This window comes from Phocoena phocoena, chromosome 2, assembly GCF_963924675.1.
Source record: "Phocoena phocoena chromosome 2, mPhoPho1.1, whole genome shotgun sequence".
Classification (NCBI taxonomy): domain Eukaryota; kingdom Metazoa; phylum Chordata; class Mammalia; order Artiodactyla; family Phocoenidae; genus Phocoena; species Phocoena phocoena.
In genome coordinates this window covers 161,499,045-161,522,759 of record NC_089220.1, presented here as the reverse complement: position 1 = coordinate 161,522,759, position 23,715 = coordinate 161,499,045, and the positions used below count along the sequence as shown (strand labels likewise).

The 23,715-nt window shown below is 37.8% G+C and overlaps 1 protein-coding gene and 1 pseudogene across 1 annotated transcript in view; one reads left to right on the top strand and one right to left on the bottom strand.

The window, feature by feature from the left end:
* CCDC7 (coiled-coil domain containing 7) overlaps positions 1 to 21,837 on the top strand; it is a 142,573-nt gene extending 120,736 nt beyond the window's left edge. Inside the window, exons 22-26 of the mRNA XM_065871794.1 lie at positions 8,809 to 8,918; positions 12,090 to 12,227; positions 13,614 to 13,789; positions 21,131 to 21,235; positions 21,791 to 21,837. Of these exons, the coding sequence (XP_065727866.1) occupies positions 8,809 to 8,918; positions 12,090 to 12,227; positions 13,614 to 13,789; positions 21,131 to 21,235; positions 21,791 to 21,837 (576 nt within the window). The remainder of the gene's footprint in view (positions 1 to 8,808; positions 8,919 to 12,089; positions 12,228 to 13,613; positions 13,790 to 21,130; positions 21,236 to 21,790) is intronic.
* Positions 21,838 to 22,519: 682 nt separating this feature from the next.
* LOC136119168 (vacuolar protein sorting-associated protein VTA1 homolog pseudogene) lies at positions 22,520 to 23,435 on the bottom strand (annotated as a pseudogene).
* Between the last annotated feature and the right edge of the window lie 280 nt (positions 23,436 to 23,715).

Here is a 23,715-nt window from a genome sequence, read left to right as displayed (position 1 = left end):
AGGGTGTACACACTTCTGAGCTCTCTCCAGGAGATTTGGGTCTATAAGTTCAGCAGTTAACTGACCTGTCTTTTTGGACAGGTCTTTAAAGGACACTAAAGGCAGTGTCCTTTAGTCATAGTTCATAGTTGGTGAAAAAAGAAGTGCTGAGACCTGTAACTCAAACAGGAGATGTGGATCACAGGGACCAAAGGGAATGGTCAAATTCAACATCATGAGATTTTTCCATATGTTTTCTTCAAGAAATTTTATAGTTTTAGGTCTTAAGTTTCAGTCTTTAACCCATTTTGAATTAATTTTTGTGTATGATGTAAGGTAAACATCCAACTTTATTGTTTTACATGTAGATATCAGTTTATTCACCTATTTCTTGGAGACACTGTTCTTTCCCCATTGATTGGTCTTGACACCCTTATTAAAGGTCATCAACTATACATGTGAGGGTCTAAGCTCTTTAATCTATTCCATTGGTCTGTATGTCTGTCTTTATGCCCCTACCACACTATTTTGATTACCTGTGCTTTGTAATAAGTTTTGAAATTAGTAAATGCTAGACGTATAAATTTGTTATTCTTTTTCAAGATGTTTTGGCTATTTGGGATCCTTTGAGATCCTGTATAAATTTTAGCATGCGTTTTTCTACTTCTTCTGCAAAAAATGCACTTGGACTTTTATAGGGATTACACTGAATCTGTAGATTGCTTTAGGTAGTACTGAGACCTTAACTATATTAAGTTTTCAAATCCAGGAACATGGGATGTTTTTTCATTTATTTGTCTCTTCTTTAATTTCTTTCAGCAGTGTTTTTTTTAATTAATTTTAATTGGAGTATAGTTGCTTTACAATGTTGTATTAGTTTCTACTCTACAGAAAAGTGAATCAGCTATACGTATACATATATCCCCTCCTTTTTGGATTTCCTTCTCATTTAGGTCACCACAGTGCATTTAGTAGCGTTCCCTGTACTATACAGTAGGTTCTCATTAGTTGTCTATTTTATACATAGTATCAATAGTGTATATATGTCAACCCCAATCTCCCAATTCATCCCATCCCCTTCCATTCCCCCTTGGTATCCATATGTTTGTTTGCGAGTCTGTGTCTCTGTTTCTACTTTGCAAATAAGATCGTCTATACCATTTTTCTAGATTCCACATACATGCGTTAATATACGATATTTGTTTTTCTCTTTCTGGCTTCACTTCCATGTTGTGGCTATCGTCAGTAGTGCTGCACTGAACATTGGGGTGCATATAGCTTTTTGAATTTTGTTTTTCTCTGGGTATATGCCCAGTAGTGGGATTGCTGGGTCATATGGTAGTTATATTTTTAGTCTTTTAAGGAACCTCCATACTTTTCTCCATCATGGCTGTATCAATTTACATTCCCACCAACAATGCAAGAGGGTTCCGTTTTCTCCACACCCTCTTCAGCATTTACTGTTTGTAGATTTTTTTGATGATGGCCATTCTGACCAATGTGAGGTGATACCTCATTGTAGTTTTGATTTGCATTTCTCTAATAATTAGTGATGTTGAGCATCTTTTCATTTGTTTGTTGGGCATTTATATGTCTTCTTTGGAGAAATGTCTATTTAGGTCTCCATTTTTTGATTGGGTCGTTTTTTTGATATTGAGCTGCATAAGCTGTATATTTTGGAGATTAATCCTTTGTCAGTTGCTTCATTTACAAGTATCTTTTCCCATTCTGAGTGTTGTCTTTTCATCTTGTTTATGGATTCCTTTGCTGTGCAAAGGTTTTAAGTTTAATTAGGTCCCATTTGTTTATTTTTGTTTTTATTTCCATTTCTCTAGGAGGTGGGTCAAAAAAGATCTCACTGTGATTTATGTCAAAGAATGTTCTGCCTATGTTTTCCTCTAAGAGTTTTATAGTGTGTGGCCTTACATTTAGGTCTTTAATCCATTTTGAGTTTATTTTTGTGTTATGGTGTTCTAATTTCATTCTTTCACATGTAGCTGTCCGTTTTCCGAGCACGACTTATTGAAGAGGCTGTCTTTTCTCCATTGTGTATTCTTGCCTCCTTTGTCATAGGTTAGGTGACCATAGGTGCATGGGTTTATCTCTGGGCTTTCTATCCTATTCCATTGATCTATATTTATGGTTTTTTGCCAGTACCATGCTGTCTTGATTACGGTGGCTTTGTAGTGTAGTCTGAAGACAAGGAGCCTGATTTCTCTGGCTCCGTTTTATTTTTATTTTTTTACTGTTCCTTTTTTTTCTGGCTCTGTTTTTCTTTCTCAAGATTGCTTTGGCTATTTGGGGTCTTTTGTGTTTCCATACAAATTGCAAAATTTTTTGTTCTAGTTCTGTGAAAAATGCCATTGGTATTTGATAGGGATTGCATTGAATCTGTAGATTGCTTTGTGTAGTATAGTCTTTTGCACAATATTGATTCTTCCAATCCAAGAACATGGTATATCTCTCCATCTGTATCGTCTTTGATTTCTTTCATCAGTACTTTATAGTTTTGCTTGCACAGGTCTTTTGCCTCCTTAGGTAGGTTGATTTCAGCAGTGTTTTATAGTTTTCAGTTTACATGCATTTTGCCTCCTTGGTTAAGTTTATTCCTACATATTTTATTATTTTTGATGAATTGTTTTCATAGTTTACTTTTCATATTGTACATTAATAGTTTGTAAAAATGTAACTGATTTTTACATGTTGATTTTGTACCCTGAAACTTTGCTGAATTCATTTATTAATTCTGCTGGGGTTTTTTTGTGTGTGTATGCATGTGTGAATCTTTAGGGTTTTCTATGTATAAGGACATTTTATCTATGAACAGATAATTTTACTTCTTCCTTTCTAATTTTTATATCTTGTATTTCTTTTTTTGCCCAGTTGCTATTGTTAGGACTTCTAGTACTATGTTGAATAGAAGTGGTGAGAGTGGGCATCCTTGCCTTATTTTTGATCTCAAAGGAAGTTTTTAGTTTTTCACCACTGAGTGTGATGTTAGCTGTGGGCTTTGCTTATATAGTATTTATTATATGTGGGTATTTTACTTTTAATCTTAGTTTGTTGAGTGTTTTGTTTAATCATAAAAGGATGTTTAATTTTCTGTATCAGTTGAGATGGTCATGTGTGGTTTTTTTTTCCTTCATGCTATTAATGTGATGTGTCACATTAATCGATTTTCATGTATTAAATCAACCTTGCATTCCAGGAATAAATCCCACTTGGATGTGGTATTTAATCCTTTTAATGAGCTCTTGAATTCTGTTTGCTAGTATATTGTTGAGTTTTGCATCTGTGTTCATCAGGTATACTGGCCTGTAATTTTCCTTTCGTATAATCCCTTTGTCTGACTTTGGTATCAGGTTAATACTGGCTTCATAGAATGAGTTTAAAAGTTTTCCTATTCATTTTTTTGGATGAGTTTGATGAGGACTAGTGTTAATTTTGTTGTTGTTGTTGTTAATGTTTGGTAGCATTCTGCAGTGAAGCTGTCTGGTCCTGAGTTTCTATCTGTCGGGAGGTTTTTGATTACTGATTTAATCTACTAGTTACTGTTCTTTCAGATATTCTGTTTATTCATGATTCAGTTAGTAGGTTGTGTTTCTTAGAATTCATTTTTTTCTAGGTATTTCAGATAGTTGGCATACAGTTCATAATGTTCTCTTATAATAAGTTTTATTCCTATGGCATTGGTTGTAATGCCCCTTCTTTCATTTCTTATTTAATTATTTGAGTCTTTTCCCTTTTTTCTTAGCTATCTAACTAAATGTTTTCAATTTTGTTGGTCTTTTCAAAAAACCAACTCCTGGTTTTATTCATTTTCTTTATTGTTTTTCTCTTCTCTGTCTCACTTACCTCTGCTCTAATCTTTATTATTTCCTTCCTTCTGCTATCTTTGGGTATAGTTTTATCTTCTTTTTCTAGTCCCTTGAGTTGTAAAGTTAGGTTGTTTATTTGAAATATTTCTTCTTTTTTTTTTTTAGTTTCTGCCCTTTTAATTTTTTTTTTTTTATCATCTTTATTGGGGTATAATTGCTTTACAATGGTGTGTTAGTCTCTGCCCTATAACAAAGTGAATCAGCCATACATATACATATGATCCCACACGTCTTCCCTCTTGCGTCTCCCTCCCTCCCACTCTCCCCATCCCACCCCTCCAGGCTGTCCCAAAGCCCCGAGCTAATATCCCTGTGCCTTGCGGCTGCTTCCCACTAGCTATCTACCTTACTATGTTTGTTAGTGTGTATATGTCCATGACTCTCTCTCGCCCTGTCAAAACTCACCCTTCCCCCTCCCCATATCCTCAAGTCCATTCTCCAGTAGGTCTGCATCTTTATTCCTGTCTTACCCCTAGGTTCTTCTTGACATTTTTTTTCCTTAAATTCCATATATATGTGTTATCATATGGTATTTGTCTTTTTCTTTCTGACTTACTTCACTCTGTATGACAGACTCTAGGTCTATCCATCTCATTACAAATAACTCAATTTCATTTCTTTTTAAGGCTGAGTAATATTCCATTGTGTATATGTGCCACATCTTCTTTATCCATTCGTCTGATGATGGGCGCTTAGGTTGTTTCCATCTCCGGGCTATTGTAAATAGAGCTGCAATGAACATTTTGGTACATGACTCTTTTTGAATTTTGGTTTTCTCAGGGTATATGCCCAGTAGTGGGATTGCTGGGTCATATGGTAATTCTATTTGTAGTTTTTTAAGGAACCTCCATACTGTTCTCCATAGTGGCTGAACCAATTCACATTCCCACCAGCAGTGTAAGAGTGTCCCCTTTTCTCCACACCCTCTCCAGCATTTATTGTTTCTAGATTTTTTGATGATGGCCATTCTGACTGGTGTGAGATGATATCTCATTGTAGTTTTGGTTTGCATTTCTTTAATGATTAATGATGTTGAGCATTCTTTCATGTGTTTGTTGGCATTCTGTATATCTTCTTTGGAGAAATGTCTATTTAGGTCTTCTGCCCATTTTTGGATGGGGTTGTTTGTTTTTTTGTTATTGAGCTGCATGAGCTGCTTGTAAATTTTGGAGATTAATCCTTTGTCAGTTGCTTCATTTGCAAATGTTTTCTCCCATTCTGAGGGTTGTCTTTTGGTCTTGATTATGGTTTCCTTTGCTGTGCAAAAGCTTTGAAGTTTCATTAGGTCCCATTTGTTTATCTTTGTTTTTATTTCCATTACTCTAGGAGGTGGGTCAGAAAGGATCTTGCTGTGACTTATGTCATAAAGTGTTCTTCCTATGTTTTCCTCTAAGAGTTTGATAGTTTCTGGCCTTACATTTAGGTCTTTAATCCATTTTGAGCTTATTTTTGTGTATGGTGTTAGGGAGTGATCTAATCTCATACTTTTACATGTACCTGTCCAGTTTTCCCAGCACCATTTATTGAAGAGGCTGTCCTTTCTCCACTGTACATTCCTGCCTCCTTTATCAAAGATAAGGTGTCCATATGTGTGTGGGTTTATCTCTGGGCTTTCTATCCTGTTCCACTGATCTATCTTTCTGTTTTTGTGCCAGTACCATACTGTCTTCTTTTTTAATGTAAGCATTCATAGCTATAAATTTCCCTCTTAGCACTGCTTTCATTGCATTGCATATATTTTGTTATGTTGTGTTTTCATTTTCATTTGTCTCAAGATAATTTCTAATTTCTCTCGCAATTTCTACTTCACCCATTTTTTTTTTGAGAATATGTTTTTATATTTCCCACATATTTGTGGATTTTCAAGTGTTTCTGCTACTATTAATTTCTAGTTTCTTTCCATTGTGATCAGAAAAGTTATTTTGTGTAATAACAGTATCCTGGAGAATGTTCCATGTGTACTTGAGAAAAATGTATTCTGATGTTGTTAGGTGGAGGTTTTTTTGCATATATCTATAATGTCCAGTTGGCCTATAGTGTTGTTCAAATCCTCTAATTTTCTTATTGATCTTTTTTCTGGTTGTTCTTTCCACTATTGAAAATGAGGTATTGAAGTCTCCTACAATTTTTGTTTTATGGTCTATTTCTCCATTCAATCTGGTTAATGTTTTCTTCATGTATTTAGGAGTTCTCATTTCTGATGAATATATGTTTATATATATAAACACTATAATGTTTATATTTATAATGTTACATATTCCTGGAGAATTGACCTTTTTATTATCATATAATATCTTACTTTGTCTCTTTAACAGGTTTTGACTAAAGTCTTTTCTGTCTGATATTATAGTATAGCCATCACTGTTCTCTTTTGGTTATCAATTGCATGGGGTATCTGTTCCCATCCTTTCACTTTCAGTCTATATATGTCCTTAGACCTAAGTGAATCTCTTGTAGACAGCATTATAGGTGGGTCTTATTTTTTATACGTACAGCTACTCTGTGTCCAGGGAGTTTAACCCACTTGCATTGGTAGGTTGTGTGTTTCTAAGAATTTATCCATTTCTCTAGGTTATCCAATTAGTTGGCATACAGTTGGTTAGGAAAGGACTTACTTTTGCCATTTTGTTAATTATTTCCTGTATGTCTCATAGTTTTTTGCTCCTCATTTCCTATTTTACTTTCTTCCTTTGTCTTTCACTGATTTTTTTTTGGCAGTGGCATGCTTTAATTCTCTTCTCGTTTCCTTTTGTGTATTAATCTTCTCAAGCTGCCATAACTGAAAGCCATAGACAGGGTCACTTAAAAAAAAACAAAACAGAAAATTATTTATTACAGTTCTGTAGGTGAAGTCCAAAATCTAGGTGCCAGTAAGTTAGATTTCATTCTGAGATGTCTTTTCTTGGCTCATAAGTGTCCACCATCTATTGTGTACCCACATGACCTCTTTGTGTGCAAATGGAGAGAGAGAGAGAGGGAGAGAGAGAATGAAAGCTCTGATGTCTCTTTTTATTAGGGCAACAATCACATCAGATCAGGGTCTTACCCTTATGATGTCATTTAACCTTAATTACTTCCCTCCCCCCATCTCCAAAACCATCACATTGGAGGTTAGAGCTTCAACATATGAATTTTGGGAGATACAAACATGTATCCATAACATGAATAGTCTATAAATGTTTTCATTATGGTTACAATAATATATTTTATAGCAGTAACAAGTTAACTTCAAACACATACATAATTCAGTCACTAAACTGTACTCCTTTAAACCTCTTTCCCCTCACTTTATTTATTGGTGTCACAAATTACATCTTTGTATACCTGTGTGCCCATTAACATAGATTTATAGTTATTTTATGCTTTTTCTCCTAATTCTATATAAGAATTAAAAGGGAAGTTGTGCCTCAAAATTTCAGTAATATACGTTTCTACATTTGTCCATATATTTATCTTAACCAAAACCTTTATATTATCATACAGCTTCATGATGCCATCTAATATCCTTTCATTTCAACTTGAAAGACTTCCTTTAGTATTTCTGGCAGAGCAGGTCTAGTGGTATGAACTCCACCAGCTTTTGTTTATCTGTGAAAGTCTTAATTTCCCCTTCAGTTTTGAAGGACAGTTTTGCCAAATATCGTATGCTTGGTTGACAGTTTTTTTCTTTTGGCACTCTAAAAGTATCATCCCACTGTCTTATGGCCTTCAAGGTTTCTGAGAAATTCATTTATAATCTTATAGAGGCTCCCTTGCACATGACAAATTGTATTTCTCTTGCCTCTTTTAAGATTTTCTCTTTTTCCTTGACTTCTGACAGTTTGACTACATTGTGTTTCGGTGTTGGTCTCTTTGGGTTTTTCCTAGTTGGACTTTATAAAGCTTATTGAATTTGTATATCCATTTCTTTTTAAAATTTGATAAGTTTTGTCATTTCTTCAAATAAACTCTCTGCTCCTTTTTTTCTTTCTTCTCTTCTGGGACTTTCATAATGCATATCTTGGTCCACCTGATAGGGTCCCATAAATCCTTCATGCTCTCTACACTTTTCTTAATTCTTTTTTCTTTTTGCTCCTCAGATACAATGATTTCACATGACCTGTCTCCCAGTTTGCTGATTTTTTTCTGCCTGATCAAGTCTGATGGTGAACCCCTTTAGTGAATTTTTCAATTCAGTTATTATATTGCTCAGCACCAGGGTTTTTTTTTAATAGTTTCTATATCTTTGTTGATACTCTAATTTTGTTCATGCTTCATTGTCCTGATTCATTTAGTTTATATTTCTTTCAGCTCATTGAGAATCTTTAAGGCAGTTGTTAAAATTCCTTGTGAGGTAATTCACAGACCTGTGGTTTTTTAGGGTTGGTTTCTGGAACTTTATTTTCTTCCCGTAATTGGACATGTTTCCATGTTTCTTTGTATGCTTTGTCATATTTTGTTGAGATTTGGGAATTTGAAAACATAGCTGTCTCTCTCAGTCTTTTCAGATACAGGGGAACACCTTGACTAATCAGCCTGACATGGAGGTTCTGATACTTCTCAAACCTTCGCTGGGGATGTATCTTCTCTGGGCTTGTGTGTACTTTTATTCTAGTATATATGACTTTTTAATTTTTATTTTATTTTTTTTTTGTGATACGCAGGCCTCTCACTGTTGTGGCCTCTCCCGTTGCGGAGCACAGGCTCCGGACGCACAGGCTCAGTGGCCATGGCTCACGGGTCCAGCCGCTCCACGGCATGTGAGATCTTCCCAGACTGGGGCACAAACCCGTGTCCCCTGCATCGGCAGGCGGACTCTCAACCACTGCGCCACCAGGGAAGCCCTATATGACTTTTTTTTACTCTCCTAATTTCCCTAAGAGGATCTCTCCTGTTTCTTCTCAGGAGATTTTTGTTTTGGTTTCTATTGTATTCCTCTACCTGTAATCTCTTGCTCCTCCATCATTTGCAGAACTTCATAACCCCTACAGCTCTAATGTGTGACAGCACTTGCCTTTGTTTTCAGCAGTCTCCAACCTGGTATCTAACTATGGAACTGTCCCCATCAGCTTTCCAGATCAGGCAAGACAGCAACCAATGAGTCAGACAGTGCCTAGACATGCCAGAAAGTTGGATGCAAGTTTCACTCTTTTCATCCCAATGGAGGATCTGGAAATTGCGAGACTTCCTTGTGACTGTGGCACACTGTGGCACACTCTGCCAGGGAGATGGTGGGGCTAACTAAGCTGGGCAAAATGCCATGACCCTTCCTACCCTCTTTGGTACAGTTTTTCTTGGTTAGTAATTCACTTGGATGATGCAGCTTCTTAACTGGTTTCTAGAGTTCTCATAATGATATTTTGGTCTGTATATTGTTATTAACTTAGTGTCTCCATAGGGTAATGAGGGTCTGGAACTTCCTAGTCTTCCATCTTCCTGATATTTTATCCTATAATTAAGTTTTAACTTAAGTATAAAAGTCCTACGTAGGAAATATAGAGAATGATAGAAAGCACATGTGATGCCTAGGATTATTAATGAAATAATGAGACAGTTTCAATGTATACCCATTAAAACTCTTCTCTTTTCATATTAGGTCTAGCATTATGGTAATCTACTTATAAGTATATAAAATTGAGAAGAATTTATGCTGTACATTTGTTATAAATTTGAAAGTTAGGGGTTCACAATAGATCTGTTTTTCTATTTATTTGATTATATGCTTCTCTTTATGTAGCTCAGTTTGAAGTACCAGATGGAAATCTTCTCTGTGAGGATCAAGACTCAATATCAAAAGCACAAATGCAAGTAAATACACAGAGAACATTCAAAGGTAAAACATACCTTAAGTAGTATGATAATTACAGATAACTTTAAATTATTTTAATTAAACTCAGTAGAAAATATTTTTCTTTGGTTCATGAATATGCATCTGAGATTATATTTTATGCAACATTTATAGTTTCTTTGATGTTAGTTGTAAATACCCTAAGAAAATTAGAGAGCAAAAGTCGAAGTATTCATAACTTACATTGGTATTTCTGGTTGTAATATTATTTCACAGTCATAGGTCATATACTCAGACACCAAGGCTCAATCATAGGCCAATAATTTTCTCACAAAAGATGCATACCTTTCAGCAGACTGGAAGATTATAGGTCCAAAACTCCAAAGGGTGTCTGTCTGTGACCTATGGTAGTAGCCTTCTACCACAGACTGTACTTGGTGAACAGAGATGTTGCTGAGAGCTGTAACTCTAACAGCAAATGAGGATCAGAGGGCCCCAAGGGAAGGATAGCCTGAGAGGCCTGGTGGAGGGCCTCAAGTGTGTCCTCTTGGTTGTGGCCCCACTGAAAAGAGTGGCCTTTGAAGTAATCTAATAGTAATGGATGTAATGGATGCCATCAAGAACCACACATGGGGACTATGAGAGTGCAAATATCCAAATAGTCCCACCAATAGCTGGGCCTCATTTTCAGTTGTTCAAGTAGAGTGTGTCAAAGCTTGGCAGTCTTCTCCTTTGGAATGAGATGTTGTGCCCCTCACAGATTTTGACCAGTGATTTCAGTTAGGTACTGGGTAACTATGTCTTATCTGTAATAATGGTCCAGCCATGTTGCTACATATTGGTCTGTAGGACGTCTAGTTCTTGTTAAGTGGTGCCCTTGTATGGACCTATTTGGATGATGTCATCAATAGACTGGAAGGCTAGTGCTCCCTCAGGGTGTAGGACATTTCTAGGTCAAGACTGTTTGGTGAAAGATAGTTGGGGAATTTATGTAGCTTTATGGAAGGACATTAGTGAGGCATTGCAATCTATTCCCCATATGACGAACTGACCCTAATCATCCATGTGGACAGAGATACTGCGTAGGGTATTTGCACTGTCTATTACAGAATACCAAATTCTCTCACTATGGACAGTAGCTTCCATGACAGTCACAATATCAGATATAACTAGTGCCTGGGGACTACATCACTGAGCTGCCAATTATCACTGGAGTCTCTACACACACAAGGACATATGCCCAGGTCCACTGAGCTACTGAATGAAGAAACAGTCTCAGGGAGAATTTTTGCTTCATTAAGCTCATCAGTAAGGACAGTTATTTACTTTTCTTCTTCAAGCATTTGTTTTTGAGGAACAAAATACTAGATTCTGGTAGTTGAGTAGTTTCACAGTCTTCCACTTGTCTTGCTAAAGTGGTAATTTCTATCAGGGTTTGGGGTGAATGCAAGTAGGGGTTCATGTAAACAGTACTTCTATACCAATAATGCATTCAACAGTGGGGGCTATAACAATGGAGTTTTGAGGTGGCCTGAGTGGGTACACTGTTGTGGGGTCTGGGTAAGTTTCCCATTGGTGGTGGCCGTGGAGTACCACCTCGGCATTATCAGTGTCCTCCTCATCCTGGTGTCAGGGGTTGTGGTGATCACAGTCACCTATGCACCCACAGGCTTGGGAATGCAATTCTGCACATCTCCATCGAACTCTAACTTTATCATAAGTCCTCACATTCCCACTGGATATATGGGGCCCAGCCTAACCCATAGTCTTGTTTATCTTGAAAGCCGTAAAGTCTTGGTAAAAGTTGGCAGAGCATTTTGATTCATGGCAAGGATCACTGAGAAAAGCAGAAACATAGCACCTGTGTTAGTCATAGGCCACAGTAGTGGCCTGTTGGGCCTCCCTTATCCCACTACCTGGCCTTCGGGTCCTTGGTAAATATCCCATCAATCTACTCCTTTGAGACCCTGTTTTGGGGGTAACACACCCTTTGATCTCTTTAAGGCCTTTGCCCAGATGGTCCGGGGTGGTTACTAGACTACCATTTTTACATCATTCTCTCTTCTGGTCAGTCATTGCTATCTTGGCATTATTCACTATTTCTTGTCCAGAAATTTGTCAGTTAAGGTCCAGATTGTGTCGTAGACCAATTGCCCTGACCTTATTAGGGTGTTTATCGAGCTTGATGTCCAGCAATAGTGGCACAAATGAACCTAGGAACCTGAATCTGGTAAATAAAAAAAAAAACAATCTCATCATCTGCTGTCCTCATTCCCTCATTGTATATCTTAGGCACCACCAGGGTGGCTCATGGAGTCACTATTGCCTTTTCACGTATGGTTAAAACGTGTTTTACAAAGGCAAGGATGAGCCATCTGTCAGATCCACAACAGTACCCAGCTGAGGAAAGAGAGTCTTGGATGTCTGTATTTTTTCATACTCCTTTATTCCACCTCCTTGTGCAGTGTGGCCATTGTCAAGGTTCTCCAAGAAGTTTCTGTATTAGCAACCCGGCAAGGTTACATGATTACTTCTTTAACAAGATACTCCTTTAAATGTGAAGATGAACGACCCACGTCTATAAGGTCTCTTCAGGTCACTGGGTAAAGTGATCCTCAACACTCTACATTCCTTTTCATTAAATCATGAATTGCAGTAACCACTATAGCAAAGGCTGAACACAAGTTCCAGAAGCATTAGATCTAACAGTAGTCATTGAGTGCAACTCAGCATGCAGGGTCACCAACAACTTTTGATCCCATTATTTTTTTTTTTTTGCGGTACTCGGACCTCCCACCGTCGCGGCCTCTCCCACTGCGGAGCACAGGCTCCGGACACACAGGCTCAGCGGCCATGGCTCACAGGCCCAGCCACTCTGCGGCATGTGGGATCCTCCCAGACCGGGGCACGAACCCGCGTCCCCTGCATCGACAGGCGGACTCTCAACCCCTGCGCCACCAGGGAAGTAGTCAAGGAATTGCTTCCCCAGTTTTGTCAAAATCCCTGTTTGATGTTTAATTTGACCCACCCACTGGGCATCTTGGCCAGCAAAACAGGACTATTAAAATAGAAGGATCATGGGGCTTCCCTGGTGGCGCAGTGGTTGAGAGTCCACCTGCTAATGCAGGGGACACGGGTTCGTGCCCCGGTCCGGGAAGATCCCACATGCTGTGGAGCGGCTGGGCCTGTGAGCCATGGCCTCTGAGCCTGCGCGTCCGGAGCCTGTGTTCCGCAACGGGAGAGGCCACAACAGTGAGAGGCCCGCGTACCACAAAAAAAAAAAAAAAAAAAAAGAAGGATCATGTAAACAATGAAATAACACTCTCCTAAGCATGTCACACAATCTGTCAGCAGTTCCTGAGACACGTTGGCCTGAATGGTCATGTGCCCTGTGGGAACCTCAGACTCTAACAAATGACTCAGTAGTGCCCCCTTAGAGAGCCCTGAGTACTCACTAGTGCTCCTTCCAGAAAGGAATTGTGCTTCATTGACCACATTGCTCACTGTGCTAACTTGTCAGGGAGCGAGCTGCCAGTTTTTGAGTTGGTCAAGTAAGACAGCAAGTAAATTGAAAGTAAATTTAAGAATTTATTCACTTACTGTAATAGTATAAGAGTCTAAACAGGAAAGGTTCCCAGCCATACCAATATTCCATTTTCCCCCACAGAACATCATTGGATGAGGGTCAGATACATCAGTGCTGACAGGGCTGGGGTAGGGGAACATCATCTCACAACCAAAGGAGCTCCAAACAAAAGGTTCTTGCTGTTCTATAGATCTGAGAGGAGATGGAAGTGGGAAGTCTAGGAGGAGTGCAGAAGTACTGAAAACAGAGTCAGAGATAATAAAAAGGTCTACAAGGTCCAATGAAAAGGTGGTCTATATACAGGGTCTCAGCTGAGTCCTCCCCACATAAGAATGCTTCAGAATTGAGGCACTCAGACTAAGAATGCAGATATGGCCTTAGTCCATGACTGCACTAATTCCAGTGTCTGCAGTGCACTGGCTATGTCTCAGAGTGTCGTGTGGAGTATGAAGATTTCCCCCATGACAGCTGCCAGATCAAGCCTTTGTAATTGTCTAAGGTTGGGCCTGACAGATCACGCAGAAGATTTTGGCATGTTGTCAGTGCCTCAGTGTAATACATATGCATGTCCACATACAGGTACACATGATATACATATATGGATATACATATCCATATAGTCATCTTCACGTATGCTTACATACATAAACGTGCACATATATGTGTATATGCATATTCACAGACATATTTAGAAATCATGGTTTCTCAAAGACACTTTCAATTTCATTCTCTCCCCTCAAGACTTGTTCTTATCTTTCTCTATTTCCGGTGTGTATATCTTTCCTTCCACAGTGTGAATCTGACTCTGATCAACATCAGTACATTTACTCATTTGCTCTACCTTATAATGCTTCTAAAATTATTTCAGAATGTAGAACCCTAGAAAAACAAATCTACTAAAAGGATTCTGTGATTTGCAAACATAGAGAACAGATTTGTGGTTGCCAAGAGAGTGGAGGGTGGGGGTGGGATGGATTGGGAGTTTGGGATTAGCAGATGCAAACTATTATATATAGGATGGATAAACAACAAGGTCCTACTGTATAGCACAGGGAACTATATTCAATATCCTGTGATAAACCGTAATGGAAAAGAATATGAAATATATATATACATATATAACTGAGTCAATTTGCCATACAGCAGAAATTAACACAACATTGTAAATCAACTGTACTTCAATAAAATAAATTTAAAAAATAAATTCTTCAATAAACATCTTAACTTACAGTTGAAAAAGAGGAAAAAGATTTTGTGATTTGTTTACAGTTCACCCCTCTACTCTTTTGCCGAGGAGTGAGGGTGTACGTCAAATACTATATTGATGATTTACTTGCATTAGTGCTTTCTTATTTCCTTCAGTAGATTCAGTTCTTTAAATTTAGTTTCAGTTTTAGTTCCTTTTCTTACCCTTTGTAATTTAACTTTTCTGTTCATACATAATTGACACATAACATTAGTTTCATATGTACAACATACTGACTCGAGATATGTATATATTACAAAAAATATCACAATAAGTTTAGTTATCATCTATCACCACATATAGTTAAATTTTTTTTCTTGTGATGAGAATTTTTAAGATCTACTCTCTTAGGAACTTTCAAATATGCAATGCAGTATTAACTGTAGTCACCATGCTGTACATTTTATCTCCAGTACTTATTTATTTTATAACTGCAAGTTTGTACCTTTTGACCACCTTCACCCATTCACCCACCCTCTACCCCCTGCTTTTGGCAACCACCAATCTGTTCTATGAGTTTTGATATTGGTTTTGTTTTTGTTTTAATTCCACATATAATTGAGATCATACAGTATTTGTCTTTCTTTCACTGAGTTCACTTAGTATAGTGCCCTCAAAATGCATCCATGTTGTCCCAAATGGCAAGATTTCCTTCTTTTTTATGGCTAAATAATATTCCTTTGTATATATGTATACTACATTTTCTTTATCCATTCATCTGTCCATGGACGCTTAGGTTGTTTCCATGTTTTGGCTATTATATTATTATTATAAATAATGCTGCAGTGAACATAGGGGTTTAGATATCTTTTCAAGTTAGTGTTTTCATTTCCTTTAGAAAAATACCCAGAAGTGGAATTGCTGGATTGTAAGGTAGTTCTATTTTTACTTTTTTGAGGAACCTCCCATAATGTTTTCCACAGTGGCTGCACCAAATTCCCTTCCCACCAACAGTGCACAAGGGCTCCCTTTTCTCCACATTCTCACCAACACTTATTTCCTGTCTTTTTGATAACAGCCATTCTAACAGGTATGGGGTGGTATCTCATTGTGGTTTTGATATGCATTTTCCTGACGATTAATAATGTTGAGAACCTTTTCATGTACCTGTAGGCCACCTGTAATGAAACATGTCCTTTCAAATCCTCTATCCATTTCTTAATCAGATTTTTTTTCTGCTTTTGAGTTGTATGAGTTATTTCTTTATTTTGGATATTAACCCTTTGTCAGATATATGATTTGCAAATACTTTCTTCCATTCTGTAGGTTGCCATTCATTTTGTTGATATTTTCCTTTGCCGTGCAGAAGCTTTTTAGTTTGATGCAGTCTCACTTTTGGTGTCAAATCCAAAAAGTCTTCACCAAGACTGATAATGTCAGGGAGCTTACCGCTTATGTTTTCTTCTAGGAGTGTTATGGTTTCTGGTCTTACATTCAAGTCTTTAGTTGATTTTGCATTGATTTGTGTGTGTAAGATAGTGGTCCAGTTTCATTCTTTTGCATGTAGCTGTCCAGTTTTCCCAACATCATTTATTGAATAGACTATCCTGTCTTCACTCTGTATTCTTGGCTGATTTGTCATAAATTAATTGACCGTATATGTGTAGGTTTATTTCTGGAATCTCTGTTCTCTTCTATTGATTTATATGTCCATTTTTATGGCAATACCGTACTGTTTTGATTACAGTAGCTTTGTAATACACAACTGACCCTTGAACAACACAGATTTGAACTGCATGAGTCTACATATACACAGAATTTTTTCAGTAAATACATGCTATGGTACTACATAATCTGTCGTTGGTTGAATCTGTGGATGCAGAGCCATGGATATAGAGGGCCAACTGTAAAATTCTGTGTGGATTTTCGACTGTGTAGGTGGGAAGGGAGGTCAGTGCCCCTAACCCCCATGTTGTTCAAGGGTCAGCTGTAGTTTGAAATCAGGAAGTATGATGCCTCCACCTTTGTACTTTTTTCTCAAGATTGCTTTGACTATAAAGAATCTTTTGTGAGTCCATACAAATTTTAGGATTTTTTTGTTCTATTTCTGTGAAAAATGCCATTGGAAATTTAATAAAGATTGCATTTAATCCATAGCTTGCTTTGGGTGGTGTGGACATTTTAAAAATATTAATTCTTCCAGTTCACGAGCATGGAATATCTTTGCATTATTTTTGTCTTCTTTAATTTGTGTCATCAATATTTTATAGTTTCAGTATATGAATACTTTATCTCCTTTGTCAAATTTATTTTTTTCTTTTTGATGTCATTGTAAATGGGATTATTTTCTTATTTTCTCTTTCTCATAGTTTGTTGTTAGTGTATAGAAATGCAATTGATTTTTTATTTTTTTATATTGATTTTGTATGTTGCACCTTTACTGAATTCACTTATTAGTTCTAACAGCTTTTTGGTGGCGTCTTCAGGATTTTCTACATATAGCCTTTATTGGGTTGAGGTAAATTCCTTTTATCCCTAATTTATGGGAGTTTTTATCATGAAAAAGTATTGAATATTTTCAGATTTTTTTCTGCACCTGTTGAGATGATCATGTAATATTTATCCCTTGCTCTGTAATGTGGTGTATGTGTCACATTGATTGATGTTAGACCATCCTTGCCTGAGTAGAGTAAATACCATTTGGTCATGGTGTATGAGCTTTTTAATGTGCTGTTGAATTGTTTGCTAGTAGTTTGTTGAGAATTTTTGCATCTGAGTTCATCAGGGATATTGGCTTGTCATTTTCTTGTGGTGTCTTTGTTTGGCTTTGGTATCTAGGTAATGCTGGCCTCATAAAATGAATTTGGAAGTTTCTATCAGTGAATGTTTGTGTCCCCCCCATAATTCATGTGTTAAAATCCTAATGTCTAATGTAATTGTATTAGGAGTGGGGAGGTGCTTAGGTCATGAGGATGGAGCCCTCATGAGTGGGATTAGCCCATTCATGAATGGGCTAAAATTTTAGAAAAATTTTCTGCTTTTCTGTTTCATTTATTCCTGCTCTAACCTTTATTATTTCCTTCCTTCTGATAACTTTGAGTTTAGTTTATTTTTCTCTTTCTAGTTCCTTGAGGTGTAAAGTTAGGGTTTTATCTGAGGTCTTTTTTCTAGCTGCCCACAGACAATCCAGCTATGTTGATTCCTTCAGTGTTCTAATTAAGGTGAGATAGAAGTGGGCCTCTCAGGCAGCACCCTGAAAGGCTTTGAGAGCCTTATGCTCACTTCCCTCTCTCTTTCTCCCATGGGAAAAATTGTGGGTGAGGGAATCTCCCTCTGTGTTGAGCTGTGCTGACTTGGTGGAGGGGTGACATAGGTAAAGCAAAACTGTTCTTCTTACCCTTTTTAATGCAGCTGTCTAGGATGTTATGTTCCACCAGCATGCTGGAACTTCTTGAGTGGACTCTGAAGCTCTCATAAATGTATTTCATCCATGAATTGTTAAATCAGTGTTTCCATGGGCTACGGGACTGCAATCTCTTACCCTGCCGTTTTGCTGATGTCACTCCCTAAGTTATTTTAAATTAAAGTGATCAGAAGATATTTTTCTTTGGTTCATGAATCAGTATTTAAGCATATATTTTATAGCAGTTTTACACTTAGACTTCAAGTGTGAATACCCCAAGATAACTAGAGAATAAAGGCCAAAATATTCATAACTTTTGGTTGGTATTTCTAGTCATAAGACTATTTCATGGCCATGGGTCATATACTAATTATTCACCAAGGCCTTATAGCAGGCCAATAGTAGTCGCTTAAAGGGTTTGTACCTTTCATCTGACTCCAGGTGACTATGATACCAAAAGCCTAATGGGCGCCTCTGGCAGTGTCCTTCTGCCATAGGCTCTAATCAGCAAACTGAGAGTTTGCTGAGATCTGTAACTCAAACACAAATGTGTATCAGAGGAGCCAAGGGGATGGACAGAGTCAGAAACCTGTTGGAGGGCCTCTAGGACATCCTGTTGCCATGTCCTACTCAAAGGTAGAGACCAAAAATGGTATCCTAATAGACAAATGCCATCAAGATGACCACATGGTGAATGTCAAAGTACTAGTAGCTGAAAAGTTCCACCAATCTTTGGACCTCCTTTGTGTTTGTGGGGGCTTAGAGGAACTAAAGCTTGGCAGTTGTCTCCTATGGAATGACACATACTGCCTCTTCTCAGTTTACTCCCAGAGATTTCACTTGGGTACCAGGTCCTGGTACTTTTTCTATATTAATGGCCCAGACTTAACTCACATGTAAGTCCACATGCTTTCTGTGTTTGTTGGGTAATTCCCTTGCCTAGGCCTAGTGGAGGTTATTGTTAATATAGGGGGAGGCTAGGGCTCCATGTGGGAGTGGGACTTTTTCCAGGTCATGGCCTTATGGAAGGACATTAAAGGTACGTTGCAACCCATGACACGTATGGCAGACTGATCCTGATCATCCCTGTGGACAGGGATTCTGAAAGAGACATTTGTAATGTCAGTTGCTTTGTACTTGCCTCAGCTTGGGCCACAGCCTTTATGGCTGTCATAATTTCAGGTAACACTAGTAGTGCTCAAGCTGCGTGACTGCATTGAGCCTCTAATAATCAATTGAATCTCCATACACCTGAAGCCTAATCCACAGGCCAGATGGGGCTACTGAATGGAGAAATAGTCTTACAGAGAATTTTTGCTTCATTAAGCTCAGTAATGAGGAAGCTGTCTCTTTTCATCTTCTAGGGAGTTGCTTTGGTAGTCAAAGGGACTAGGTACTGATAGACTGTTAGGTTCAGACTACCTAACAGACTACCAGAGCCACTGAAATGGCCTCAGTTGTAGTATTTATGATCATGGCTTGGGGATAAGGATGGGGTGTTAAGGACGCACACTTAGACTATATAAATATACATACATATATATATATATATTGTTTTCCCTCATCTTGGTACAAAAGGACCAGGGAATGAAATTCTTCCTCACCTCCCCATTGAACTGTGACCTTGGCAAACGTCCTCATGTTCCCAGTGAGGACATAGGGACCTTGGCCTAACTCATAGTCTTGTTTATTTTTAAAGTTAAGAGGTTTGGATACAAGTAGAGAGATTTCAGGTCAAGATTCACTGGGAGGGTTGGAAGGAATATTATTTATATTAGTCATAGGAGTTGTCAGTATGTGGACTCTGTTGTGCCCCCAGTGGCCATTATCTAGTCACAAGTATCTGAAGGAGAGTCTATCAGTCTCCTCCTTGAGACCCATTGTTGGGTAACAAGACCCATAGATGTCTTTGGGAAAGACCTTAACCCAATGATCCAGGAGTAAGTACCCAATTACCATTTTTACATCACTCTGACTACTAGTGAAAAGTTAGTGTCTTGCCAGTAGCTGCTTTTTCTTTGCTTGGAAATTTTTCATTTCACACATGGATTGTGCCATGAACCAAGTGACATCACCTTATAAGAAGGTTTAATTGAGATAGGTGACCAGTGAGAGTGGCAAGAATGAACTTAAATCTGAGTCTGGTAAACAATCTCATCATTTACTTTTCTTACTTCTCATTGTCAAATCAAGAAACTATCAGGTGGCTTGCAGAGCCCCTTATAGGTGGCCGTAAGAGTAGACCAAAAAAGTTTTCCAGTGTCAGAGAGCTCACCATGATTGGACCAAACCAGTCCAAGAACAAATAATAGCTAGTAAAGGAAGGAGAAGGTCTCAGGTGTACATGACATTTCTCCCACCTACCTCCTTCTTCATCCTCCTTGGGCAAAGTAGTCATGGAAGATGTTCTGAAAGAGGGGGTTCTGCAGTAACACACCAGAAAAGGTGCTTCTGTCCTTAAATAATTTTAACAAGATTACTTTCTTTGTGGTGGAATCAAACTATCCAGATCTCTTTGGTTTCTTTGGGTCACTGGGCAAAGCAATCCTGAGGGCTCTACCTACTTTCTCATTAAATATGAGAAACATTTGTTGCATCAAGGATGTCATCACTGCCCGGGACATGTTTAGATTTAACAGTAGTCCTTGTGTCCTATTCTGCATGCAACTTTAGGTGACCAACTACATTGTTTTCTGGTTTATCTTTCCTGTATTTCCTTTTCTAAAGGTAAGTATCTTATATTTTCTTTTCATTTCCCATTCTTTTCTTTCCTAAAAGATAGCATACTTGATACCTTCTCTTTTCATTTTTTCTACAATTAACCTATCACCTAACAGTCCCTCCAAGTTAGGTTATAAGTATCTTTTTATAGCTTTATGTGTAACTCTTTGTACCACATCATACACCATAATTTGTGTTACCCTAATTTATAGTATGTACCTTGTTTTTCAACCAGTCTCACATGCTAGTACATTTAGGTGCTTTTGAGTATTTTGCAATTAAAAATGTGTAATGAATAACCTTTACATATACATTTTCATTATTTGGTCTATGAGTATATATTAACCTAAGTTATAATAATCTAAAACAAGTAGGGACTAATATAAAATATATTTGATGCCAACAAATATTTATGAAACAGTGAGTCTTACACACATTAAAATTTTCCTCACAATTTTTATGTCAGGTCTAGCATTATGGTAATTTACTTATATTTTATGTTTATAAAAATGAAAGAAAATACTGCTAAACGTGTATAAATTTGATATATAGGGATTTCACAATAGACCTGTTTTTCAGTTTAATGCACTAAATGTATCTCTTTATGTAGCTCATGATCATGTGTCAGATGAAAATCTTATGTTTAAGCATCATGACTCAGAAACAGAAATGCATGCAGAGAAACAAAAATCTTCTGGAGATGAAAGTCTCATTAGTAAGTTTAATAATTATAGATGACTTTAAATTATTTTAAATTGTACTCATCAGAAGATCCTTTTTCTTTGGTTTGTGAATATGTATTTGGGCATATTTTTTTTGAACTAGTTAAAAGAATCCTTGTATTTATTTTTTACACAGCACAAATGCAGGTGACACAGTAAGTCCATAATTCCTCACAAAACTTATTAACTTATCAACTGAGAATCTATGTTCTTAAAATCTGCATCATTCATAGCTATACACTCTATGGAATCCATTCCATAGTAGCAGAGGAGAACCTTAACTCAAGGCACCAAGTTTCCAGGCATTACTGCAAATGTCTTGTTTTCATTCTCTGATACATGCAGTCAAACTGCCTATGAAGCAAATACCAATTCACCTTAAACGCCAATGGATAAGGGAAAACAATTGGGAAACCAACATTATTCTTACATCTAAAACTGATTCTACTTGTTTACCGTGTTATATTTCTTTCCATGAACATTTTAACTTTTAATGTAGCTATAATTAATATGAATATAAATTGAAACTTAAACATAATCTCTTTCAGATTCATCTAACAATTTAGGACGTTCATATCTGTTTCATAAGTCCTAAGGAAAACAAAATGTGACCTCTAATCTAGAATATTCTTGTAATCTTTATTAAAAGTTAAATTAGAATTTTATAGCAAAGTAATATGGTCTGTATGTCCAAATTATGGATTTAAAAATTCCTTAATTTATTTAGATTAAGATACAAAGCTGATTCCCAGTATATTTCATAGAAGTGTGTTTTCATTTTTTGAACAAGCAGGGTTCAGTGGACATTTTAAGGATCTTGCTCGCATCAGCCCTGTGTATACCCAGAGATTACTGGATCCACTAAATGGACAATGAAAATTGGTCGAGGGCTTCCCTGGTGGCGCAGCGGTTGAGAGTCCGCCTGCCGATGCAGGGGACACATGTTCGTGCCCCAGTCCGGGAAGATACCACGTGCCGCGGAGCGGCTAGGCCTGTGCGCCATGGCCGCTGAGCCTGCGCGTCCGGAGCCTGTGCTCCGCAATGGGAGAGGCCATAGCAGTGAGAGGCCCGCGTACCGTAAAAAAAAAAAAAAAGAAAATTGGTCGAGGCTGTTGATGAAAGCTTCAACAGGAATCTGATACACAGACACAGACTTTATTGTTATAGTCAGTGGAACTGAAGTCTTCCTTAAAACTGTGCTTCTGATAGGCTGAAGATAGAGTAATGGACTGTTAGTTCTTTAAGCCAAAAATGCATGGATCTGTTCTACAAAGGCTTCATTCTCTGCCTGTGGTCAGTAACTTGAGGGTCTTCTGTGGATTCTGCACTGCTGACATCTTCATACTGCAAAGCTCTGCCAGCGTTATTTGCAGTATTTCTGAGGTCTAGCAAAGTCCTCTGATGTTAGTTGGGTACCTCCCTGGGAAACTGTACTGAAAAGTGCAGGATCAATGGCCGTAATAGTCTGTGGAGTAGGCTGGATAGTGTTACTTGTTACACCTGTGCTGGGAGGAACTTCTTCTGGGGTATTAGCAGGAATGTGGGCACCGGGAGGAATTTGTATTCCAGTAAAGCTGCTTGATGTCATGTTGCTTGGGTCATAAGTTGAAGATGATGGCTGAGGGGCTGAGTGGGCAGAGAGGTTGCTCCAGAATTTTCATTTTCTCCAACATCATTATCTTCTTCAATCCCACCAGGCCCTGCTTGAGGAGTCTCTCCATTCTTTAAAAAATTATGAATATATGTTGCTTTCCACCTTGCATACTTTCTGTGTTTGACATTTTCATTAGTGAGTTCTCCAACTGCTATTTTGACATCTATTAAAAGACTTTCAGTGTAGAAGAACTTGATCATGTTTCTGTGAAATCACCCAGCATGATCTTCATTATCTACATACAAAAACATTTTCAAAGCATAATTCTCCAAATGGGCAGAGCCAACTATTTCTTGAGTAACAGCTTCATTATCACCCAGCTGTTTCATAAGAGCTAACTGATCCATTAGCTTTGGTGAAAACGTCCGACATTCAGGAGTTTTACTATCAACATTCATTCCTGTTTGCATTGCATACAAATGACAGTAATAAGCCACCACAGGGGGTCCCCGCTTGTCATGCTCCTGAGCCGTCCTCAAATGATGCTGTACGCTCTAAAACTGTGGGGGCAGTGGGGGCAGCGGAGCAAGCATGGACATCTCCACTCCAGGAATCCTATTTGGGCATGTTCTTATAGAAATTTTGCACTGACGTAAAGTATGAATGCCCTAAGATAATTAGAGTACAAAAGCAAAACTGTTGATAACTTTTGGTTGGAATTTGTCGTCTTGAGACTGTTTCACAGTCGTGGGTCATGTGTTCAGTATCCCCTGAAGCCCAATAGTGGACTAATAATTGTCTCTTAAAGGGTGTGTACCTTTCAGCGAGCTGTTCCTAGAGATGATGAATTAAAAACTCCAACAGATGCCTCTGACCTGT